At 31.8% G+C, this 24,228-nt stretch overlaps 1 protein-coding gene across 14 annotated transcripts in view; it reads right to left on the bottom strand.

Annotated features, from left to right (window-relative positions):
- Positions 1 to 24,228, bottom strand: part of LOC129754131 (collagen alpha-1(XVIII) chain) — an 875,414-nt gene that overhangs the window by 201,725 nt on the left and 649,461 nt on the right. For 13 of the 14 annotated variants that reach the window (XM_055750000.1, XM_055749999.1, XM_055750002.1 and 10 more), the window contains 4 exons: positions 12,919 to 13,083; positions 1,754 to 2,045; positions 1,556 to 1,674; positions 929 to 1,051 (listed from right to left, as the gene is read on the bottom strand). In XM_055750000.1, coding sequence (XP_055605975.1) covers positions 929 to 1,051; positions 1,556 to 1,674; positions 1,754 to 2,045; positions 12,919 to 13,083 — 699 coding nt within the window. The remainder of the gene's footprint in view (positions 1 to 928; positions 1,052 to 1,555; positions 1,675 to 1,753; positions 2,046 to 12,918; positions 13,084 to 24,228) is intronic. The other variant, XM_055750008.1, reaches the window with a different exon arrangement.

Here is a 24,228-nt window from a genome sequence, read left to right as displayed (position 1 = left end):
GACAATTTTGACAATTTTGACAATTTTGACAATTTTGACAATTTTGACAATTTTGACAATTTTGACAATTTTAAAAATTTGGCAATTTTGACAATTTTGACAATTTTGACAATTTTGACAATTTGACAATTTTGACAATATTGACAATTTTGACAATTTTGACAATTTTGACAATTTTGACAATTTTGACAATTTTGACAATTTTGACAATTTTGACAATTTTGACAATTTTGACAATTTTGACAATTTTGATAATTTTGACAATTTTGACAATTTTGACAATTTTGACAATTTTGACAATTTTGACAATTTTGACGATTTTGACAATTTTGACAATTTTAAAAATTTGGCAATTTTGACAATTTTGACAATTTTGACTATTTTGACAATTTTGACAATTTTGACAATTTTGACAATTTTGACAATTTTGACAATTTTGACAATTTTGACAATTTTGACAATTTTGACAATTTTGACAATTTTGACAATTTTGACAATTTTGACAATTTTGACAATTTTGACAATTTTGACAATTTTGACAATTTTGACAATTTTGACAATTTTGACAATTTTGACAATTTTGACAATTTTGACAATTTTGACAATTTTGACAATTTTGACAATTTTACCAATTTTGACAATTTTGACAATTTTGACAATTTTGACAATTTTGACAATTTTGACAGTTAGTTTATTTCCCTTAATTTTATCAAAAAATTATATCTTTTTCTAGGCTCAACGCTTGAGCACACCTCTAGCAACGACTAAGATATCCTTATGATTGACTAGGAGCAAGCACAAAAGCCGAAGCAAGGAAACACCCGATAAAGTCGGCAGGAACAAGCTCAATGTAGTTTGTTCTATACGCCTCAACGAAAGCCCATCAACCTAGAAGCAGACTAAGGGATATCAGAAATCAGCTACTTACCGACCAGGCGCTTCCAGCATCGCCAGGACCCCCTCCCCCGGGCCGTCCGGGAGGTCCTTGCAGTCCCGGTTTGCCCCGCCGCCCACGCATTCCTTTGTCGCCCTTCTCGCCCCGATTACTCGACTGTTTCGGTTTTGTCCAGATTAGAGTGGCGTGTGGGTGTTGGTTTAACGATTGATTGAGATTGCATTAGACAGGAACGGAAGAAGATAAGTTGGGAACAAAGAAGAGAAAGAGAAAAAAATGGAAGATATAAGAAAGCCGGTAAAGAAATGGCCGAACGAGAGAGTGCCGGGAGCGATCGAACGTCAATTAATTGCAGTTTTACACGAGATTAGTTTGCCCGGATTAATGTCCGACGTTCGTTCCGGGCCGAGCAACAGCAATGTTCCAACTTTGATGGATGTCGGAAAAGAAAAGGCGAAGGCTTTCTTAGTTAGGTTGTTGCCTTGAGCTTAGTTTTTCCTTTTTCTTTTCTTCTTTTTGATGCTTCGTGCCAAAGATTGGATATTAATCAGGGATTATGGCGTTCGGAGAAATTTGCGCCTTTCTCGGCTCCCCCACTCTCTCGCTTTTCTGGAAAGCTGTTAATGGAAGTTGCAACGGTTCGCAGCAACTAATCCTTACCCGTGTCGTATTAAATGCTGCATTGTGGTTGATGATGAACTCCGGACCGGGATCACCCTTCAAACCCGGATCACCTTTATCGCCCGGCAAGCCCGGATGTCCTGGAAGACCAGTTTCACCTATCAAAAAAATAAAAAAAATGAAACAACCAACAGGTAAGAGAATAATTCCGGTCAAGGAAGTGACAAAATTCATTACCCGGCAGTCCGGGAGTTCCATCGAAGCCGGGAGGCCCCCGAGGACCGGCTGGCCCAGGGGGTCCCGGTTGGCATTGACAGTCGCCTCCGGCTCCTTGAAGAGAAGAGGACGAATTAGATCCGGCCGCATAGATGGCCGGGCCGGGTGGTCCGGGCGGTCCAGCTGGACCCACGTCGCCCGAATTTCCCTTGTCTCCTTTCGGTCCCAGAGCTCCCGTTTGGCCCGGGATTCCTGGAACTCCGGGGGGACCGACCGCTCCTTTAGGGCCCGGTGCACCGATTGATGAGTGGCCCTTGATTGGTGAGAGTTGAAAAAAAAATTACAATGGGTTATCTTTTGCTTTGCAAATCAGAAGTCAAATTGATTGAAGGTTAAAACTATCTAAGCTACCAATAGCAATTCAAAGCACGTTTAACTATTTTAAGATAAGTTTTTTTTTAATTCAACATGCAGATGCGTGGAGATGCTTGAATTAAAGTCAAAATGATGCAATGCCATTCACCAGAATAACGGCTCATTTAACTTACCTTTCATGTTTGTTTGAGACACTACTCGAATCATGTTAATGCCACTTAAAACGATAATAAATTTTGATTTTAACAAATCAATATTGGAGCTTCAACTTAGCTTGAAGGACTAATATCCACCTTGAACGGTTGAATCCAAAATTTGTTTTATTAATTTTAGTAATTTCAAAACATTCATTATGAGTGTCGTCAATTAAGTTTTAGTGTATGCTCCTCGAATTCCACAATCATAGGAGTGGCTCAGTAGAGAAAGTTTCCTTACAAATAATATGGGAGAGTGGGGAATCATGGGCCACTTTTTTTCGTTGTTCCATAACTTCTTTATTATAAAAGATAAAATGAAAATAAAAAATGGTATGGTTTTCTACATTTTCAAGGTATCATAAGGTATTTTTTCATAATTTTTAATTGATATTTTACCCAAATTCTGACTGTTTGAAAAAAAGCGAAAATTTTTTGGATTTTGAAAAATGGTGGGGAATCGTGAGCCACCAAATCCAAATTGATCAAATAACATGCAAAGTTTCTGAGTTGACCCAAAACTGTGATTTCCTAATTCATTTCATTATTTTAAAGCAATTTCAGATGATGAAATGAAAAAGAGAGCTGTGTATGATCGAATAGATTCCAAAACCTGGCACGCAAACGTTTTATCAAAATTCCTTATACAGGATGGATAAAATATTTTTCATAACTCTTCATTTGGCATAAAAAACTTTACAGATAGGAAAAACGTATTTTAAGTTCGGAATGTGTATAAAACATAAAAATATAGATGATTCAAGATGTGTGGCCCACGATTCCCCACAAGCTTTGATTTGCAAATTGGTTGCGCTTGTGTGACTTATTGATGTTTCATCAAAAATTCCTTTTCCACGTGAAAGATCATGAAAAAACTAAGATCATAAGCTTATGAGCATATTTTTGTTATGCACTTTAGGATCCCCATCGATGAAATTAGCGGGTGTTTTTTTAATTATGTAAGTAAATTTTTCTAACTTTTTTTAGCTTGATTAATAAAAGAAGCATATGTTGCGTATTTAAGTCAACAACATATAGAAATATATGCTCACGCAAAGCGACGACGATGACAGTTGGATTGAGATTTTTATCTCAACACACATCTGAGATATTAAAAGTGGCCCACGTTTCCCCATGGCCCACGATATCCCACTCTCCCCTATATAATTGTTTTTTCGTTTTAAGAGTTAGTAGATACGTTTCTAATCTCTGCCTCATATTTAGCAAAAGCTAGCAATTTAAACAAATGTTTAATTTAATTCACATTTTTTCAAACAAAATAAACTGCTTTTTTTCAATACGAATAATGTGTGCCAATCATAGTTTATGATTTAACCTTCCATTGCAGTTAAAGTCTATATCATGGGTGGCCAACATATTAAACAGGCTGGTCAAATTTTGGAAATGAGATTTGCTCGCGGGCCAAACAACTAATTTTTCTTAAATTTTCAAGAAACACAAAATAGGAACAGATTTTGGAATACGCCTAATATACAAATAGTTGAAGTAACTGTAAAAGTAATAAAAATAATAATGATGTGAATGTGGTTTGATGAAATTTTTAACGATTTTCTATCGATAGTTTGATATGATGTGTCTTCCTGAGGCCTTCCAAACTCTTCTTAATAAAAATAAGAGCCCGCCCGAAAGCTCTCAAAGCTCAAACAACTGTGAAAACCATATGTGATATGTGATGGAAAATACCGATAATGTGTCAAATATATTTGTTAATCTAACATTAAATATTTCTCGCATGAGCTTTCATTACGTCGTATGAAACAGCTTTATTACGAAAAAATAAAAAACCGACATAACTAGTCACAACTTCTTTTCATTTAGAATAATTGTAGCCTGGACTTCATATTCTATATGTGGAACACAAATTTTTAAGTTGTTTTGATGAATTTTGCAGCAGTTGTGCAGCAGCATCATAATACATCTCAAGAATGCACAGAAAACTGCTTCAAAATTTATCAAAACAACTTCAAAATTTGTGTTCCACATTTAGAATATGAAGTCCAGGCTATACGACGTAATGAAAGCTTAAACGAGATTTATTTAGTTTAAGTTACCATTTTGCAAATAACATGATATTAAAATAAGGAAATTTCATGTAGATTTTGGTTAATTTATTTTTAAATGCTATAACAAATAGGGTGATTTGCCAATCGTTGTCCCCTAACCCATTGTTGCACAGCATGACTTAAGTTGTCAATATTTTAGCTGTTTTTCAACTTTTCCTCAAAAATAATACTGAATCATGTAATTCGGAATGTTTTCTGATGAAATGAGGCTTTTGTGATATTTTCTGCAAGTAAATGTGCATCTTACGTCAGTTTTAATTTTTCTTGTTTTTTTCGCGCGATTTTTGTGCTAATTGTTAACGAAAACCTTAACATTCCTTCTACGGCAAATAAGGTTTTACGTCAGAACAAAACATTTTTCGTATCAGTTTTCTATACGAAACGTTTGTTGGACAATTTTAGCACCATGATTTTGAAAAAAAATTATGATCCATACTTAACCAGAAAATATGTTGGATCGTGCAACAATTGGTCCGCTCAATCTCCTCCTGCCCCATTGTTGTACATAATTCCGCTGCAAAATTTGTTTGGAAATTTCAAATTTATAAATTCGTATACCTCCAATAACTTTGTTTGGTTGTTTTTACAACAAAAAATAGCAATAAAAGTTTTGATTAAGTCCTGAATTATAACGTATTTTGAATTAGTATAGAGGCTTGTACGGAAAAATCCCAATTTTCATTAAAAAACCATCAGAGATGTACTGAAAGTTCAAAAACATAATTTTGTATTTTTGAAATATTTCTTGGTTCTTGCAATACATTGCATGTGAACAAAAACTAAACCTAACTTGTACTTCAGAAATGATCGTCGTTGTCATACAAAAAATTCAAAAAAGGTAAATATTTTTTAATTTTAGTGTATTGACAGCTAATTTGAAAGCTGGTTAACCAGATGAAAATAAGAATTGCATTATACTGCTTTACATAGCCAATGAGTGCGATGATTTAAAACATTCGCAAAAACATGTCATGAAATTATTGAAAGCTTCAGAAAGCAAATCTTGCAATTTTACTATACTTTTCAATGGATTACGATTTTTTATTTCGAAATTGTTATAACTTTTTTCATGAAATACTTTGCTTCTTCTCATGCTGGCAAACAATTATTCTTAGGAATGGGCAAAATCAATAATTTAAAAAAAATTCATTTCTAACTTATTTGAATTTCTTGTATATGCGAAAAGTTCTTCTTGCATGCAAATTGTCATACAACATTGAACACGTTCATTGACTACATGCAACTAAAACAACTCGAATTGTCTATTGATATGACATGTTTTTTTCTGAATAAGTGAATATTTACGTTTAACTAGTAATTTTAGTAAATTCTGTGCTTTAATTAATTCTTTTACACTCAAAATTTTCACATTTTTTGCACTCAATGTTGATTTTAATAATTTATTCAATATTTCAAAGACAATTTAGATATCCATAAGTTTATTTTTTCTACCGTCAAATCTTAAAAATGAAGTTTTGAAATTATTAAACTCGTTGAAAAACTTATGTTTTCAAAATTTAATTTTTTTATTGACTTTTATTTTTATAATTAATATTAGTTCTTTATATGAAAGTCGGGCAATTTGCATTGTCTGAAAAATGTCAAAGTCAACTCAACTGCATTAGGTTTGAGAGACTACTTTTTTATCAGAATTATTTTGAAATCCTTTATCCCGACCATTTAATCAACATTTTATGCAAAGAATTTAAAAGCCGTTCTGAAAAAAATCTGTTTCTCTAATTTCGACAAATCTTAAAGAATTTTATTCCATGTCAACAGCGATCCCTTTGATATTGTTATTAATATTGTCAGAATATTAGGAATTCGAATCTGCCGTCGAGTTGCCGTCACTGGAGACATCTAAGTGAAGCTTTATTTGGCTCTTATTATTCAGAAAAATAAACAGTCATAGCTTTGTGAAACTTAATTTGATCCAAAACAGTTTTTCAGCCGGAAAACTCTCGGGAAGCATTTCTATGTGATGTGATTGTTTCCTGAAGTTTGATGAAATGCTACAGAGGTTACATTAATTACAAATAAACCCACTTATATGAAAAAGTTATTTAAATCAATTAAATTTTCAAAAAAAAAATTCTTATACAAAATTGTATAGCATGAGCATAAATCAGTCAAACGATCTGAAACTTTGGGCGTGGTTGTGACCATTTTCAAGTTTTAAATTGAGATTCATTATTTTAAAAATCGATCGACTTCCAAGTGAGTCCTAAAACATTTGTTTTGTAAAATCGGATCTTCTTCATAGGGGTAAAAGGGGGCGAAACAGATCACGTTCTCTAATCTTTTCACCTGTTTATAGCCACTTAAAAATCAAGCATTAAATACCTTTCAGTTCATTCTATGGGATTCTGAAGACAGAAAGATTATTGTTGGTAGGACGTATATATAAAGGAAAAGGCTCAACACTGGGCAAATTAGGTTAAATAACACTCCACTCGAATGGCTTCGGGTAAATTAAGAGGTGGATTTGAGTTTCTGAGAAAACTTCACGTGTGATAAATGCTATTCCAGACACTCAAACCGGCAGCTTTGTGTGTTTTTTTTAGGCCGAATTGGAATTGGAAAGTGCATTAGACAATTTATTGGAAGACCACCCCCCCCCCCTCCCCTCATAAGGGGCCGTCTAAAAATTAGATTGCATTTGAAATAGAAGATCTCATAATAAGCTTCCGTAACAAATATCAGCCTATTCGACCTCATGGTGACTGATTTTTAAAATGTGCAACCATTGGAAAAAATCGGACAACATTATGCACGACACAAAATTTGCCTGTGCAACTATTGGGCACAGACTAGCTGTTTTAAATGATTTTTTAAATTTTTTTGTCACTTTTTTCAAACACTTGAACTTTTGGGTCTTGTTGACCAATCCTGTATGAGTGCATCGCCAAAAAAAATCGAGTGAATTTGGTTAAAATCACTAAAATACAGCATAAACAACAAAATCAAGTGCTTAGCTGTGCAACGATTGGCAAATCACCCTAAATACATTCGTTTCTCATAACATGGTTATTTCAAAAAAAGCTTCGCGGGCCACAAAAAGACAGCCGTTGGCCATGGTTTGGCCACCCATGGTCTATATGAACCGAACTGTAATATGGGAACCATGAAAAAACCCGCTCAAATGGATAAGTGGTGGAACAAGATGGCGAATGAGGTTACCAGCAGTACTGTGCAGAAAATGATGGGTGGTATCACAAAAAAAAGTTCGGAAATTCATCCGAAAAGCTGGCGATGATTTTTATGTATTTTTTTCCTTAAAGTGCAATAAATACCCTACAAAATGACATTTTTACTTTTGTTGTACGTTATTTCTTTGCGGAGAATTTATCTATTTTATCCGACCAGATTCTATGTGAAACAGTTTTCAGGTGACCAATTTAAGAAGGTGTTAAATTAAGTATTTTAATAGGAATGAGGACCAAATGTGAGGTATATCGATTTCTGCTCTGCGATTATTGCTACACTGAGTACATACAACTACTCTAAGAATTTAAATTTATTTATTCAATTTTATTATGAAAATTTAAAATGTGCTCGTTTGGACAATCATCAAAAATCAAGGGGTTTCAGGTTTTCTTTCATTTTCATCTAAGGCTAATGATTTTAGAATCAAAAACTTTTAAATTTTAGTATCAGCTTAAATTAACTTGACACAATGGAATATCTTTATTCGAACTGGGCTGGTCACAATCTTTGTTCAAAACGCCATCTTTTTTCGAAATTCTGAAGATCACAAAAATGCTTCGGCTCGATTTTCAGACGCCAAAAAAATTATATTAAAAAAAAAAAGACAGTGAGCATGCAGACCATGGGTGGCCAACATTTTCAACAGGCGGGCCAAATTTTGGAGATGAGCCACACCGTCATTTTTTTTAATATTCAGAGCTTATAAATGAAAAAATAATTTTCAATGATAATGATGATACAATAAATTAATTTTTGTTTTCAATTGTTTTCTTTCAAAAATACATAGGTACATATGAAAGACAGATTAATGAGATTCGGTGCAGGTTGCTACTGTTTGTACTATGATTGATTTGAAAAATCATTTTTTTTAAATATATTGAGAGCTGCTTTCTCAGACCAAATTATTATTTTCATTTCATTTCCATTCATTATTTTCATTCATCAACATTTCAAGACTTAAATATTTTCTGTGTTTATTCAGACCAAATTTAACATTGATATATGTATGTATGTTATATGGTGAAATAGTTTTGTCAAATATATAAGATTTAAATTCATGATTTAAATTTCGTTTGAGTCAATTTGTTGCAGAAATGTCGAATAGTGTGGGAATCCCAAGGTACACTAAATTTTATTCATGGTCTTACATTTTTCAAAAAACAAAAATTTTGATATTTGACTTCGGCAACCTGTTGAATTGACTAAATTTTCCTTAAAAAAAGAACGAAGAAAGTGATGTGTTGATCTGTAACGACTGCAAGGGTTCTGAAAAATTTATAAATTCACTTCTAAAATGTGAGTACTGCTTTACGAATGCTTACTGCAGATTTCTTAATTAAATAGGCAGCGCTGCACAAAAAATGAATGATCAACTATTCTTTTGCAAACCAAGTTGTTCAGAAACTTATTTTAAAGTTATTAATTCAAAAGTTAACCAGACCTCATCATTGACACATTGATAGTTTCAAAACTGAACTAACTTCAACCATATGCAGTTTCAATTGTAAAATGCGTACTATAAAATCGGATTTTCAAAAAGAGAAGGCTATAGAAACAATCAAAGAATAATTTTTTTTCAAAATTTGACACTTTTCAAACAGAATTTTAAAGTTTTACGAAGTAAGATTTCCGTAAAAAAACTATATTTCGGTATAAATTTTAGTAAAAGGCGAATGCTCAAATATCGCTGTTTCGGGAAAATCGCGTTTAAAGTTTGACAGCTCCCAGGAAAAATATTATTTTGCTTTTTCAATAACTCGATCACAAATCTTCCATAAGCCAAGTGAGTAAGTTCAAAATGTTGGTGTTCGAACGTACTTTTTCACCCAGTTGATAACTCGATTTGATAACTCCATCAAACTTTGTTATTTTTCAGGACATATTATAACATAGCACATCAAAACGCATTGAATGTTAATAGCATTTCAAATTAAATATTTAGGAAAAGTTTGTTGTGAAAATCTATGTGAAAAACCATAAACGAGCTACAAAAACTGTAAAATAGTACCATCTGAAAAAAATGAGCCAATTTTAAAATTGTGCGAAAATCTGAAGACAGCCTGTGCAAATTGTCATTTCATATTTTCATTGTCATATTTTCCTGTGATATTTACAGTTAAAATTTCTCTGGTTTCAATGGAAGCTGACAAATGAAGTAAACTCTTCGCAACAAAATGCCTAAAATACAAAACTTTGACAAATAAATTGTTTAAATCGTAAATAAATGTGTTTTGATATTCGCTTTTACTTCATGCTAAATTTTAAAGAAGTTTTTATTTGAAAATACCATATCATTCTCTCCATGAAGAGTTAAAAAAAAAACAGTCTGAATTCAAACTAGTGCCATGCACCTATTTAGGAGCTCTCATCGCTTTTAGAATAATGGAATGAGGTTAATAAATAAGGGAAATTCTTCGCAATACACATCTGTTATTCGAAAGTACTGTCTATGTGGCAAATATTGGAAAGTTTAAAAAAATATACAGGTTTTTCTCCGACTTTAGTTTCGATACAAATTTTGATAAACTTCATCTCAAAATGGTACAGAAACCATCATAGCCTCAACTCTTAAATTGAACTAAGATTGGAATGTGATCATTCTGGAAAAAGCTTCGCGGGTCACATGTGGTTTAGCCATCCATGATGTAGACAATTCCAAAATGGTATAATTTATGAGTATCGAATCAATAGTTTTGAAGATATATCTAAAATATTAAGCTAGGTAATTGTGCTTGTTTTAACCGTAAAGGAAGGTTGAACATGATTTGGAAAACAAGTTGAATTCGATAAATATATGCATGAATTTCGTTTAGATTCTTTTTCATAATATCTCGCTGAAAAATGTATATTTGTACATTATAAACACAAAATACGATTTTTACGATAAAAGCCGATGATTTTCAAAACTTTTCAAATTGTTTTTTTGTTAGATCTTACAGTCAGAGAATAACTTAGTTCAAAAGGAGTTTATTTTAGCTGGCCAGTTGTAGGACACGATTTTTTTAGAATTTTAATCATTTTTTTTGCATTCCAGATACATTTTTTTGTTCAGTTTAAGGAACATTGCTTAAAATGATAACACTTTATTTGAAAAACAACTACATTTCTGCCTGTTACTGATATATTATAATTTTTTTTCTTTAGAAAATCCAAATGTTTTTTAATTGACTGAAAACTGAAACTAAACCTTTCGAGTTCTCCAAAGATCTCGAAAGGTTTTGTGCCTACAGACTGCCCAAAATTTGTATGGGATATTCAAAACTTGTGAAATGTTTTGCTACAGGCTAATATTGATCCTAAACCTAGTACAAGATCTCATGAAAAATTTGGGTCAGATTGGATCATGGAAAAGGGTTGCTCAAAGAGCTTGAAGTTTGTATGGAATATTGAAAAATTTTGTTCAGAAGAAACATGGAAAACCAGTTTTTCATAAATAACTTTGATCCGCTTCTGCCGATTTCTTTTGAATAAAGTATTTCTCAAAGCCTAAACTATGCAAATATTTCATCCAAAGACTGTATTTCGATAAGAGTTGAGATTAAAATGTTATTGGGATTCCAAAATCGATTGACTTTTTTAAGGGTGGTATTCATCACTGTTAATGAGTCGGGGTGGTCGAACATATTGACGCCTCATTAATAGAGACGAACCACCCTTAGAAAAGTTAGCCCATTTCTGAAGCTTAATAACTTTTTTATCTTAACTATCATCGAAATGCAGTCTTCAGATGAAATATATGTCATAATTCAAGCTCTAAGAAAAACCCCGTCGGCCAAAGTTATTTATGAAAAACTAGATTTTCATGTTTCTCCCGAACAAAATGTCTCAAAATCTTATACAAAGTTTAGGCTCGTTGAGCGACCCCTTCCCGTGATACGATCTGGCCTAAATTTGGCATGAGATCTTTTTCTAGGCATAGGACTAATTTTAGCTTGCAGCGCATAACTTTTTCAAAAGTCGGGTCATTTTGGGCACTCTAGTATCTTCACATACTTTTTTTTATTCTTTCTTATTTTCAAGAGCGAATGAAGGCGCTTTATCCTTGATCGATGACCAGAAATGAGGGTATACAGAGATCCAGAACAAAAAAGAAATGATTAAAGCTGAAATTTTAGATATTTAACGGTCTTCAACGATTTTTAAAACTCTGCATCACATTTGGATCAAATTTTGTGAATTCTGTTTACAAAATAACTTATAATAATACTTCCACTATCGAAGAGGAACATTTGATTAACTGAGCTTCAACGAATTGCCCCTCTCATCAAAATTATGAACAATAACAAGATGAATGCAACCTGCTTTTATTATTTTCAGGACTCAGACTAAAGTTCTGGCTGTGAAAGTACGATTAGTGATTTGTGATAAGTGTTCAAAATCAATTTGTGTTCTTGTTGAATAGATATTTTCAAGGTTTTATTCGGAAAAAACAAGCTTTTCACATCTCTAAGTGTTTCCAAATGGCAAAATCACCAATTAACCATGCGTATAAAATGTAGGATACTTTTTTTTTTTGCAAATTGATTTTATAAAGCTCTTCCAGACCAACCTGATGACATTTTTCCTTTAACTGTGAATCACAGCACATTACACAGTGTGCCATTCGTGATGAGCCTTGACGAAAGCTTAAATTATCAAAAAATTGTGTTTTAAATTCACAAAATTGCTTTCTATACTTTAGAAAATCTTGAAATCTATTCTCAAAACTCAATATCAATTGAAGATGAATCACCGTGTTTCCCTTAAAAACACCATTAAAAATAGAAAATACCGAACTTGTTAAACCATAATGTTGCGAACATTACGGAGAGGCCACCATCGATCTAATTCTTTTCGCACTGTCAGTGCGAGCGGCTTGTTCAACTTTATTTCAATTGGTGTCAGTTTAACGAGTCGGCGAACAAGTTCGGGAACAGGTTTAGCACTCCCAAAACAATCGCAATATTTCTAAAAACTTTATCAGTTTTCTGGTTGCTGCAAATAGAATCGGCAGAATGGAAGCTGCCTTCTCTTATCCATTCCACAGCTGGGAGTTGACCGGGAAATGAGACAAATCCAGAAACACAGAGAACGAAATATGGCCAAAGAAAAACTCCAAAAGCATAAAATAAACAAAGTTCATGCTCCAGAATACTGTGGTGGGGGTTTACTTTTAGAGGAAAAACTGAAGGAGAAAAACTGAAGGAGAAAAACTGAAAATGGGAGAAAAAACATCGACACTACAACAAAGTGAAGGGGAAGCGAAACGGAAAAGTGAAACTCTCTACTTTCTACACTGGTAGCTGCTAGCCAGTAACAACACACGTTCCGGGATTCTTCTCCTTACCCGTTCTCCTTTGGCTCCGGTTAGACCCGGATCGCCCCGTTCGCCTTTGCCTCCTTGTTCGCCCTTCAGTCCGGGCAGTCCGATTTCGCCCTTCTCACCCGGATCGCCCTTGGTTCCGGGGTTGGTGTTCCGGAGACCCTGAATTGGTGAGCCGAGCATCGATTCCTGCGTTTGTTTTATTGCCCAAGTATTATCCAAGTCAGTCCGATTGTCCGATTCGGTTAGTGGTAAGCGTTTTTGGATAGGGGAAGACACGGGACGAGAGAAAAAGTGTGCCACTTTTAGTTGTTGGTTCTGGCGCATCGTGGAATAGTGAGATATATGTTAGGTTTTTCATAATTATGGTAAATTGTTTGTTGTTTTTGCAGGCCTAGGTAAATATACACACCGTTTATTTTCGAATATTTGATAACAGAAACAACAAAAATTCGATATGCTGGACATAAAAGTAACTCGATTGGTAATTTTTGATATTTTTTTTTTCTGAAAAATTAAGTGTTTTGTTCACTCAAAACGTATGTACCTAGGGATTGCATTTAAAATTCCAAATTAAAGTTCCAAGATCTCTGTCCAAACAACTTTATTTTAATTTTTTTTAACACGAATTTTTTTAAATAGTTGGTTGAAACAGAAATTGGGGATTTTCTGGTCTGATTTTAAAATTTTAAAAGAAATGTTTTTCACTTCACACATTTTAATAGCTTATTTATCAAATTTAAAAGATAACTCAAGGGAACATCATTTTAATGCGTTTGTTTTATTGATCGATTTGAGAATTCTGGCGTCCTGTCACATGCCTACCAGATTGTTGATGAGCTAACATTTGATGGTTGAATTTGGAAATTTTAATGGTTGGTATCAAATTCTTAACAGGATTAGGTACACTTCAGATTAGTTTCAATGCAAAAGATTTGTGGAATTGCAACTTGAAATTTACAATAAAAAATTAGATTCAATTTGCGATAAGGACTAGGACTAGGATTAGGACTAAACCTTACATGAATCGTTTTTGATTTTCCAATCCAAAAACCAAGCAATATTCGAGCAAATTCGAGCAATATTCGAAGAAATGAAAGCGAAACATGTAAGAAAATCATTTTTGAATGCCAAGTTATATGGGACTAAATTCCATACGAAGGCAAACCAATTTTCAGACATGTTTGTTAACACATATTTTTGAATACCTTTCAGTATTATAAAGATTTACTTTGAAAAAAATCTGCATGGAGGGGTTAAAAACATAACACCTTCTACCTCCTTCCTCCCCTTCGCAGGGCCTTAGTATAGAACACTTGAATCAACAATCAACCAGACCGATTTTTTTCTATGAAATTTTTGCTCAAACAATGCATGAATAGGGAAAAAATTAAAAATACATTTTAAGTACTATAAGACTTTAAATTTTTGGATTCATCAAAATTTTTTTGGGCATAAATAGTTTTTTATTACGATAAAAGTACATCGGTTCAAAAAGAAATTCGTGAAAATATGTCCTAAAATTATTAAAGTGCCAGCTTAATTTGTATTTGTAATGCAGCCTTGAGTACCAAAATAAGGTTCTTACTTACATCGATGATAAAACCTTCAAACTTTCTCTTGAGCGATCTTGATAGTTTCAATTTATTTGATTTGAGCATATAATAAGTTTTATTTAAGGAAAGCCTTCAATTTCTTAGAAAAAAATCTACGCTCAAATCAAACAAGCTAAAAGTTTCAATCTCTTGAGCGAATTTCAAGATTCTAACCATCAATATACATGAATAAAATTTTCAATAGCAAAAGTAAGAGATACAGACTTGATTCAAACTTAAGATTTAAGCTTGAAATTAGGCTACTGAAAAAAACTGCATTATAAATAATGTTTATCATCAAGAAAAATTGAATTTTCTGTATTTTTTTATTAACATGAAGATTTCATGTTTCTATTTAAGGGAAGAGTAGGGTCTAACACTTTCAAAAAATCGATTTTTTTTAAAACATTTCACGAATGTTGTGTCAAATTTTCAAGTCAATCGAAGCAAAACTGTAGAAATTATAGGCCTCTATCTCCTCTTATCTAATACTGCAAGAATACTGCAAGCAGAAACTTCAAACGCGTTTTTCTCGAAAGCACATTTTCAAAGTCAGTGGACATCGTCATTTGAAAACTACTTCACCGATTCTTTTCAAATTTGGAACATATCTTCTACATATAAAATACCAAACCCAAACGATTTTCTTTTTTTTTTCTTTGGAGATATTTTACAGATAAAAAATGGCGGATTTTTTTCGTGAAAAATCGTAGTTTTTACTTCAAACAGCCACAAAAATTTCATAAATTTTTTTTAAAGTTAAATAAAATCGTTGGGGTCCAGAAAAACATCTATTAAAAATATTTTGCTCTGATTTTTTGACTTCAGATGATTCTGTGCTGAGATACAGTGTCCACCGCAAATCCTGTTTTCTAAAAGGCATCATCGTAAGTGCTCCGTCACCGGCTCATTTTTCAATATTTTTTTACGAAAAAATTACTAAATGTTTTTTTAACAATGCTTTGTATAATGCAAAAAACTTGAATACATTTGTTTGAACGATAGCTCTAAAAAAAATTCGTGAAAATTGTGTTTTTTTTACCCGTTAGACCCTACTCCTCCCTTAACGGACGTATTTTTAATAGTTTTTTATTTATTTTCCTCAAAGCTCGTCTGATTTTTTTTTTCAAATCCATAAATGATTCACGTTTTGATTCACTTGTTTTCAAGTTTTATTTTGAATTTTCTGTCAAATTGAAAATAGTGTTTCTATTCACAAAAAAATTATAAACAATCCTCACTGTGCGGTGCCCATCGTGAAAGTTGATCATTGGATAATAAAAGGAAATCATTCAGTTGTGAAAAACAACAATCGGAAACCGGGAATATTCCTACGCTTTCTTCTATTTCTCAGTTTTTCCCACCGTCCCCCCATCTTTGCCATTCACTGTTTATAACAGAAGCTTACAACCGGGAAAGAAAAACTTTCACCTTCCACTTGTGAAAACTGCGGGAAAAGATGGAAACATCAACAGCAAAAACAACGGCGGCCAACCGATGATGATGGTAAAGCTCGTTTTTTGAAAGTACAAAGTTGCCACTAGGCTGTTGTTTCTTGTTGTTTTCTGTTGCTGCTGTTGTTGTGCTTATACTTTATACTTTTTGCGGGACCCAGGATCAGGCCGTTTTTCTTAAACCTTAAAACTTCTTCGCATTCTTTCTTTCGGAACGGAAGGAAAAGATGGAAAAAGATGGGACTATTCCAGCAGAATTAGGGGTGGTGTGGGTGTCGTGCGTGGGCTGAAAGACATCACAAACGGTCTTCGGCAATGGGAAAACAACAACACTTCAAACGAGAACTACACAACCATTGTAATATTTGCCTAAACTGCCCGGCCCCATTCCTGTTGTATTTGTTCCGTTCATTCACATCAATCGAAGTTTTCTTTCGCTCTCTCTCTCTATGACCGTTTCCTGTTGTGGGAAAAAACAGCTCGATTGCTGTAGTTTTTACTTGGGAATGTTTCCTTTCGTGGGGTGCTCGTTGTGAGAAAATTTCTTCCACGAATAATGATTGATGAAGGAAACACTTTTCCCTTTGTTGGAAATTATGTTAAAGGAGAAAGGTAGGTGGGTGATTATAAAAAAGGATCTTAAGTTTGCTGGATGGGAATATCAGCGGAAGAAGATAAAGATCGGTGGAAAATAATCCTTTATGTTTGCGATTCCATTAAATGTGGGTGAAATCTGGAACAACAAGTGGAATGGTTTCATTCATTCATTCAAATGCTTTCAAATATGTTTACAAAACACTTAAACATACGACATTGCGCAACATTGCAACATTCCGCAAAGGCATACACAAATGAATAATAAAAACCACAAAAATATTACAAACTTGGATTCCTTGAAAATACCACAGAATCAAATGAATAATTTTCTTTTTTAAGTGAGTTTTCAAGCTGAAACCTAAATAAACCAAAAATTAATCTTATTGATTCCAGGAAAATATAAATCTCACTTTCCACCATTATCAACAGCTACATAAAATATGGTGATCCAATTCTTGTTTAACGAATCACGTCGCTGAAGAAAACAGCTGCCTTGAATAAGAACTATAAGTATAAGGGCACAACGGTCATCAAAAAATTAAAACTGTTCTAATGTTTTATACGGTTCATAAGGAATAAGAAATAAAAGAATATCCAACTGCCAAACTAACCATGAGCACTAATTACTTGTCGAAATTCTATCCGATATCAGATTAAGAGATTCTCTGCTCTCTCTTAGCTTTGTAAGCCAGTTTTTTTGGGAAATTATTTGTTATGTTAAGACTTATGGTTACTTGGGTTGTACTGGAAAGTTTCATTTTTGAGTATCCATTTCCCGGCCATTCTAGCGTTCCACACAGGAGTATTTCACCCAAAAACCTGGCCAAAACTCATATTTTAAATTTCATTGGTAACTTCAAGGTCAATGTCAATTTGATTCTTGAATAAATTTATCACCATTTCTCCGGAATCTAGAAATTCGACGATCCTTTTCCCGGAAATTTTCAGGATTTCGCAAAAAATTGTAATGAAGATTGTATCACTCTTCTGCATACGACACCTTATCTATGTATATATATTTTTTTGGTAATAGTATTGCAAAACATTTAAATTTTTTTTAATGCCTCAATATTTCGATAAGAAATTATAAATCCCAAGACTCAAAAATTATGTAATTTGTCCGACAAATATGGCTGTTTCTTGCTACAAAAAACTTAAATACCGTAAACTTGGGGATCTTTGTTCATTTTTTCATAAATTTTTGAATATTTTAGTAGGGGTTGCTTTTTTGTAATTCCTAAAAGTTTTAAAACACTTACTGAGGTGAGGATTAAAAAAAAAGATAATTGATTGCAGTAAATTCAAACGACATTGGTGGTTAGAATTAAATGTTTGTTACAAAACAAGATTTCGAGTTTCGGGGTAACTTTGATCACTATGGTTTTAACCTACCTTAACATCTTTAAAATTATTTTAATGGTGACATTTAGCCACAAAGCAAAAACATTAATAAAAGTAATTTTTATTTTGATTATACTCAGTTTTTCAACGTTTTTTTTTCAAAATCAAAAGATGGACCATGTTGCTGCATACATCTGGGGGAAAAAAATAAAATTATTTCTCATTTTTTTTTGGCCTCAAAAACAAATGAAATTTTGCCTTCATTTTATTTTTCTTAGTTTGGACCATTTGATAGGGTTTGTCCCATTTTTAATTTACGGGTTTTTTCATGGAAAATCACCGTTTTCTTCCAATATTAAAAAATAATCACCAAATGACCATAAATCTAAGACTTAAACTATACCTAAACAAAGAAAAAAGTTGAACTTTCACGTAAAATAACCCATTTGCTCCTAAATGCTTAAATTTGATCAGGAGAGATGTTTGTTTGTAAGCCTTCTAAAAACGAGATATTTTAAGATTTAATAAATACATTTTAAGTAATATCAAAAATCTTCTAATTAAATCCAAATGAAGCTTATTTGTAACTCAATTTATAAGCTTTCAAACGTAGTAAACAGTTTTCAGTTATTTTAACTTTTTGCTTAGTTAATGATGATTATCAGCAAAAATTTCATGTTGATCAAAGTTACCCCAGTTTACGGTAATTTAGACAGAGTTTTCACTAGCGATAGAAGTTGTGTAGCTTGATTTCAAACCATTTATCAAATCTCGTAAATTTTAAGGAAATTTTCCTTTTGCTTTAAAATATGTCATTTCTTTGCCGATGATTTTGCTACTGTCAACAGTTTGTGAAACGGGAGTTTGAAATGATGAGTATTGTAAAATAGAACATTCAGATTATTTTCGTAGCGTTTCTTTATCGGAATTGTTTGGGTTTACAGATTGTTCGTCGTTTTTTACTTATACACAAAGTTTTCGAACGAAGAAAAACATTTTTTATCAAATTAAATATATTGAATAGTTAAAAAAAAAAGTTTAAGTTTAAGACATATATCAAGGTAAAGCTATCATTTTCCATGCTCAATTTGATCCATTTTACCAATTTGGTTCGTGTAAATTTTTAGTAATTTAGCACTTTTTATTGACTTCAAGAATGCTTGGGTTATTTTTCGTTTCCCGGGATTCAGGAATTTCCGTTTTTTTTTCAATTCCCGGGAATACCCCGGTACATGATCATTTAATTTTTAACACTATGTTTACGAACGTTTTAGCTATATCTTCCTATTTATATGTGAACCCGTCAATTTCAAGAGTAAAACTGCAACATTTTAGAATATCTGTAGTTTTATGTTTTCCAAATCAACAATTATAACCCTCTACTTCATACGAGCCTTTTTAGGTATATAATCGAAATTTGCAGCAAAAGAATAATAACCCAATTTTTAGAAATAAATCTTTTATTTTCCAACTCCAGTTTGGATGAATATATTCAATTTTCTAGGGAACGGTTCACTCTGGCGAAAAAACTTCTGCTAAATGGTCCATTCTGGTGAAAATAACTTTGGGGAATGGCCCATTCTGGCGAAAAAATTTCTGAGGAAGGTTCGTCTGGGGAAAAACATTCGGGAAATGGAGTACAACCGGTTTTAGTCACTGATTTTTATTTGAAATTTTTGCTCAAGCAATGCATGAATAATAAAAAAACTTTGAAAAATATTATTGTTTGTACAATTTCAGTTTTCATTTCGAAGTTTAGTATTTAATTTAAAACAATATTTGGGATAGGTCCGGTCCGGCCTGGTTGCCCGGATTTCATTGGAAAGACTCGGATTTTGCTAGAATTTTGCCGGATTTATTCTCATTATCAATCACAACACAAATCAAACCTAAAACACACAAATGGTGTTGTTATTTTATTTATGCGACTAAAAGAAAATTTTTTAGCAAGTACCATAAAAATAGTCACAAAAGGTTCTTGAAAGGTTTTTTGAAAAACAATTTTAAATCTATAATAAATTTTGATGAAAAAACCTTTTAAAAAGTTTTTTTTCTTGATTTTTTATCATTAATACCTATATTCGTTCGGACATTGCCCGGATTTTGGTCGACAATTTTGAAATCATATGCTTGGATTTTGCTAGAATTTTTGATTTTTTAGAATTTAGATCTTTTCATAGAAACATGAAGTTTCACAGAGATCCAATATGCTTGTGTTCAAGAGTCTAGAAGATTCATTTGTTTTAAGAAAGCCTTCAATAAAAAAAATCATATTCTTTGCGAATCAAATTAGCTGAATCTACCAAACTCTTTAGAAAATTCTGAGATTTTAATCTTCCATGAAATTGAAAAAAAAATTTCAAAACTATGAGTAACAGATTGAAATTTTTAGGCCTAAAATTCTTGCCAACTTGATCTTAGTTTAAAATCCTTTTTTTAACTGCAATATTAAAAATTTTAAGCAATAGATAGAGAAAATATAGAATTTCCTGCAAACTTTGCTTCGTGAAGATGTTTCTTTATCAGGAAATATTTTATTTTTACATGTAAAATAAACTCAAGTTTTTCTTTAAAGTTGTGGTTTTCAGTTCAAATTTTGAAATTTAATCAACAATAAAAACCATATGTCTGCGATCTTTTGCGATTTGAATTCCTTAAAAAATAGTCATCCTGATATTTTTATCTTGATTGTTAATCTCTTCAATGGACTGAATCTGAATATAGTTTGATGATATAATCACGATTTGAATATAATTTCTTAACGTCGATACTGAACTTGAATTCAAAATTTGAGTTTTGCATCTATTTCCGAATTTTAATACGATTTCTGGTTTTGAATTCCAGATCAGCATTTGGAATATGATACCCTCGAATTCAAAGTGGTGTAAGTGCATAAAAGCTCATTTCGAGAAAACACGTTTTGAAGTTGCTATGTTCGTCCATATTCCTTACATTTCCCTAATATTTGTGCTTTTGTTTCGAGCGTTAAAGTATGTGAATAAAATCTAAAAATCTGACGAAGTCATCAAATAAAGTATGAAAAATAATAAATCGTTTGGCATTATCAACTCAATCGAATATACTGACATTTATACCCCTTTGGCTCTGAAGTCCTCGTACTAATTAGGCTAACACAGTCCATTAATATTTTACTTTGAAGTTGCTACTTTGAATGATTTTTCTAACTTTTCAAAAATTATTGAAAAATCAAAAACTCGATCGAAAAAGAAGATTGATAATAATAAAATTGAATGAAACGTTTGTAAATTGGTAAGCGCAAATTTAATAGTTCAAAATAATGAATATTCTATCATTCTGAATATTTTATCATCGTCAAATCGAAATTGGGTCCTGGAAAGCATATAAGGTACATACTATGTTTTCTTATGAAAATTTTAGATTTATAAACATTCAAGAAAATAATATTTTATGAGAAAAAAATTAAGATTTGAAAATCAAAAAATGTTATTTAAAAAATATCCATGATCAAAATAATAGATCTTTAAAATTTGTTGAATTTATTTAAACATGAATACTTATGAAATGAGTTTTTTAACATTTGAGAATAAAAAATTGTCTATATAGCGTTTAAAATTTTAGGAATGAATCCAATTTAAGTGAAATAAATCATTGAAAGCCATTGACGAAACAAGAAATCTACATGAAAAACAAAAACTAATTCTGAATTTGATACTAATTTTTTTAATCGAAGAATAATGTTTAACTTAGATATTCTTATATCAGAGATACAGTCATCTAAAAAAGTACCATTCTTAATTTATCATCAAAAAATTTTCTTTCATTATAGAAAAAAAAGGTTTTATTTCATTTGACGAATTGGTTGAATTTATCGCAGATGTTATAATTACTTGCGGTCTTGGGGAAATTTAATTATTGATTAAAATCGTTTTTTGTTTTCAAAAATTTTGAAATGGTTTAAAATTTTGTTCAAAAATTGCTGAAATTTCTTTTATGATTTTTATCTATTTTCAAAAGTAATTTCAAAATGACAAAACCCGAAAGAAAAAAGTCTAATTAAATATTTGGATTCAGAGCTCCTAAATTAATCTTAATAGGCTCATGTATAAGGTTGCCAGATTGCCCTGTTTTATCCAAGTTAGCCCGGATATTAAATATAAAAATTAGGGAATAGTTCGGTCCGGCCCAGTTGCCCGGATTTTAATGCAAAAGTCCAAATTTTGCTCGGGGTTATTCTTATTCCCATTAAATCAACCTAAATAAAAAATTGTGTAGTTATTTTTTTTTAATTTATGCGTCCAAAACGAAATTTTTTGAGCAAGTTCCTTAAAAATAGTCATGAAAGGTTTTTTGAAAGCCTAAAATACAATTTAAAATCTATTGATTAATTTTAACGAAAATTTTTTTTTCGAATTTTTTATCTCCATTTTTGTTGAGTATTTCCTTGGTTTTGATCAAATTTGGCCAGATATTGCCCGGTTTTTCGGTCGACAATTTTGAAATAAATACCCGTTTTTAGCGAGGTTTTCAGATGAAATAGCCCGGATTTGTCCGGCCTGGGAACGTGCTGAAACGAATCTGGCAACCTTGCCTTGTAAAATTTATGAAAACCCTTTTGAATGTGATGTTGAACAATTAGATGATCAAGAATCACAAAATCATAAAGGGGCTGAAATTGGTATTTTGAAAAAAGTTTCAACCCAGCATAAAATATGTAAAGACATAAACGATTTTTATATAATCTAAGTGATAACATAGTTATTAAGTAATGGATATTACGTTCTAGATTCTTTGTTGATGTTTTTGATTCTGTTGATTACACAAGGCAATAAAATTTACATTTTTCCGGAGTACTTGGAACTTAAGTTTGATGATTCAGATTAATTTGGGGGGGCTGATTCCAAATATGCAATTAATTTTTATTTCTGGCAGCTCTTGTTTCCGAAATGACCATGGAAAGTGGTTAAAAATTCATTTAATACATTTGTGCACTCTTTTGGCTAAAGGATTACGAAGTTTTGAATGTAAAAGATTTTAATTCAATGATCAACTTTCCCGAATATCGTAATTTTGATTTTTGAGAAAAAAGTCTAGAAGATTTAGTATTGATTATTTTTCCCAATTTCTCAAAAACAGCAATTTTGACGAAATTTCTTAGAAACTTTAACCCAAATTAAATCTTAGATATTTTTCAAACCACAAGTCCAATCGTTTTATAGTTTTCAACAAATTTCTTAATTGAATCAAAAATCTTTAAAATCAAATATCCCAACACTTTTTTCAACGATGTAAGAAATAGTTTTTATGTTATCTATTGAATTTACTTAAAATTGTAAAATTAATTTTTTTAAGCTATATAAATATATTTCTGAATTTATAATATCTAGACAAAATCCTTATTTTTGATTCAATGCAGGGTAGTAAATGGATTCAAAATTAGGTTTTATTTTCATGTAGAATGGTTTGGTTCATCAGTTCTTGATGATCGATTTAATTCAAAATTTTCACTTACCATATCACTAGAACAAGGGCAAATAGGCGAATGATTTTTCTACAGGGCGCCTAAATCTTCCAAAAAACAATTATTATGGGCACAAAACAGGTACCGAAATTGTTGTTTTCTAGTGTTAACGTAGTTTTAAACTTCTGTCACATGGCTCCCAGCTTGTTGATGTGTTAATTAGTGTTTTAAATGAATTTTGATAAAAAAAATTATTTAATTAAAGAAAACTTCTTGAAGAAAACCCAGGTAGGGTTTATGAAAGTCAAAATTTGAGTTTCAAAATAAAAGTTTTGTGAAATTTAAGATTAACAATTCATAGTTGCAATATAGTTTCGTAAAATGAAATGTCTTACGAGTGATTTAGGACTTAAATCCGCCGGAGGCAAGGTTGCCGAATTTTTTTTGTGTTTTTGAGAAAAATAATTCTGTCTTTCTGTGGTTTTACCCAAAAATTCTGTGATGGATTTCTGTGATGCCATTTCCTTGAATTTCATGGAAAATTCATGGTAAATTGAGTCATTTTCACATTTAATGTGGAAAAAATCAATTACCATTACCAATATTATCATACTTTTCTAATTCAAAGTAAGAAATCTAAATTAAAGACTGTCCAAAAAATTATAATTCCGAAAATCCATTAAAAAATTAAAAATAAGTGAAATCCGTTATAATTTAAAAATTTTATGTTCTGTGACACAGATTCTGTGATGAAAATTTGCTCAACCTTTTGTAAAATTACATATTTTTCTGTGATTTCGGCAACCTTGGCCGTAAGCGAGCCAATTTTGTGACATGTTTTCTAACATTCCATGCCTGTTTATTTGAACCTTTTGAGATCAAGTGATTTCCCAGTACAAAGGTAGAT

This window comes from Uranotaenia lowii, chromosome 3 (assembly GCF_029784155.1).
Source record: "Uranotaenia lowii strain MFRU-FL chromosome 3, ASM2978415v1, whole genome shotgun sequence".
Taxonomy (NCBI): domain Eukaryota; kingdom Metazoa; phylum Arthropoda; class Insecta; order Diptera; family Culicidae; genus Uranotaenia; species Uranotaenia lowii.
This window is presented reverse-complemented; position numbering and strand designations above follow the sequence as displayed.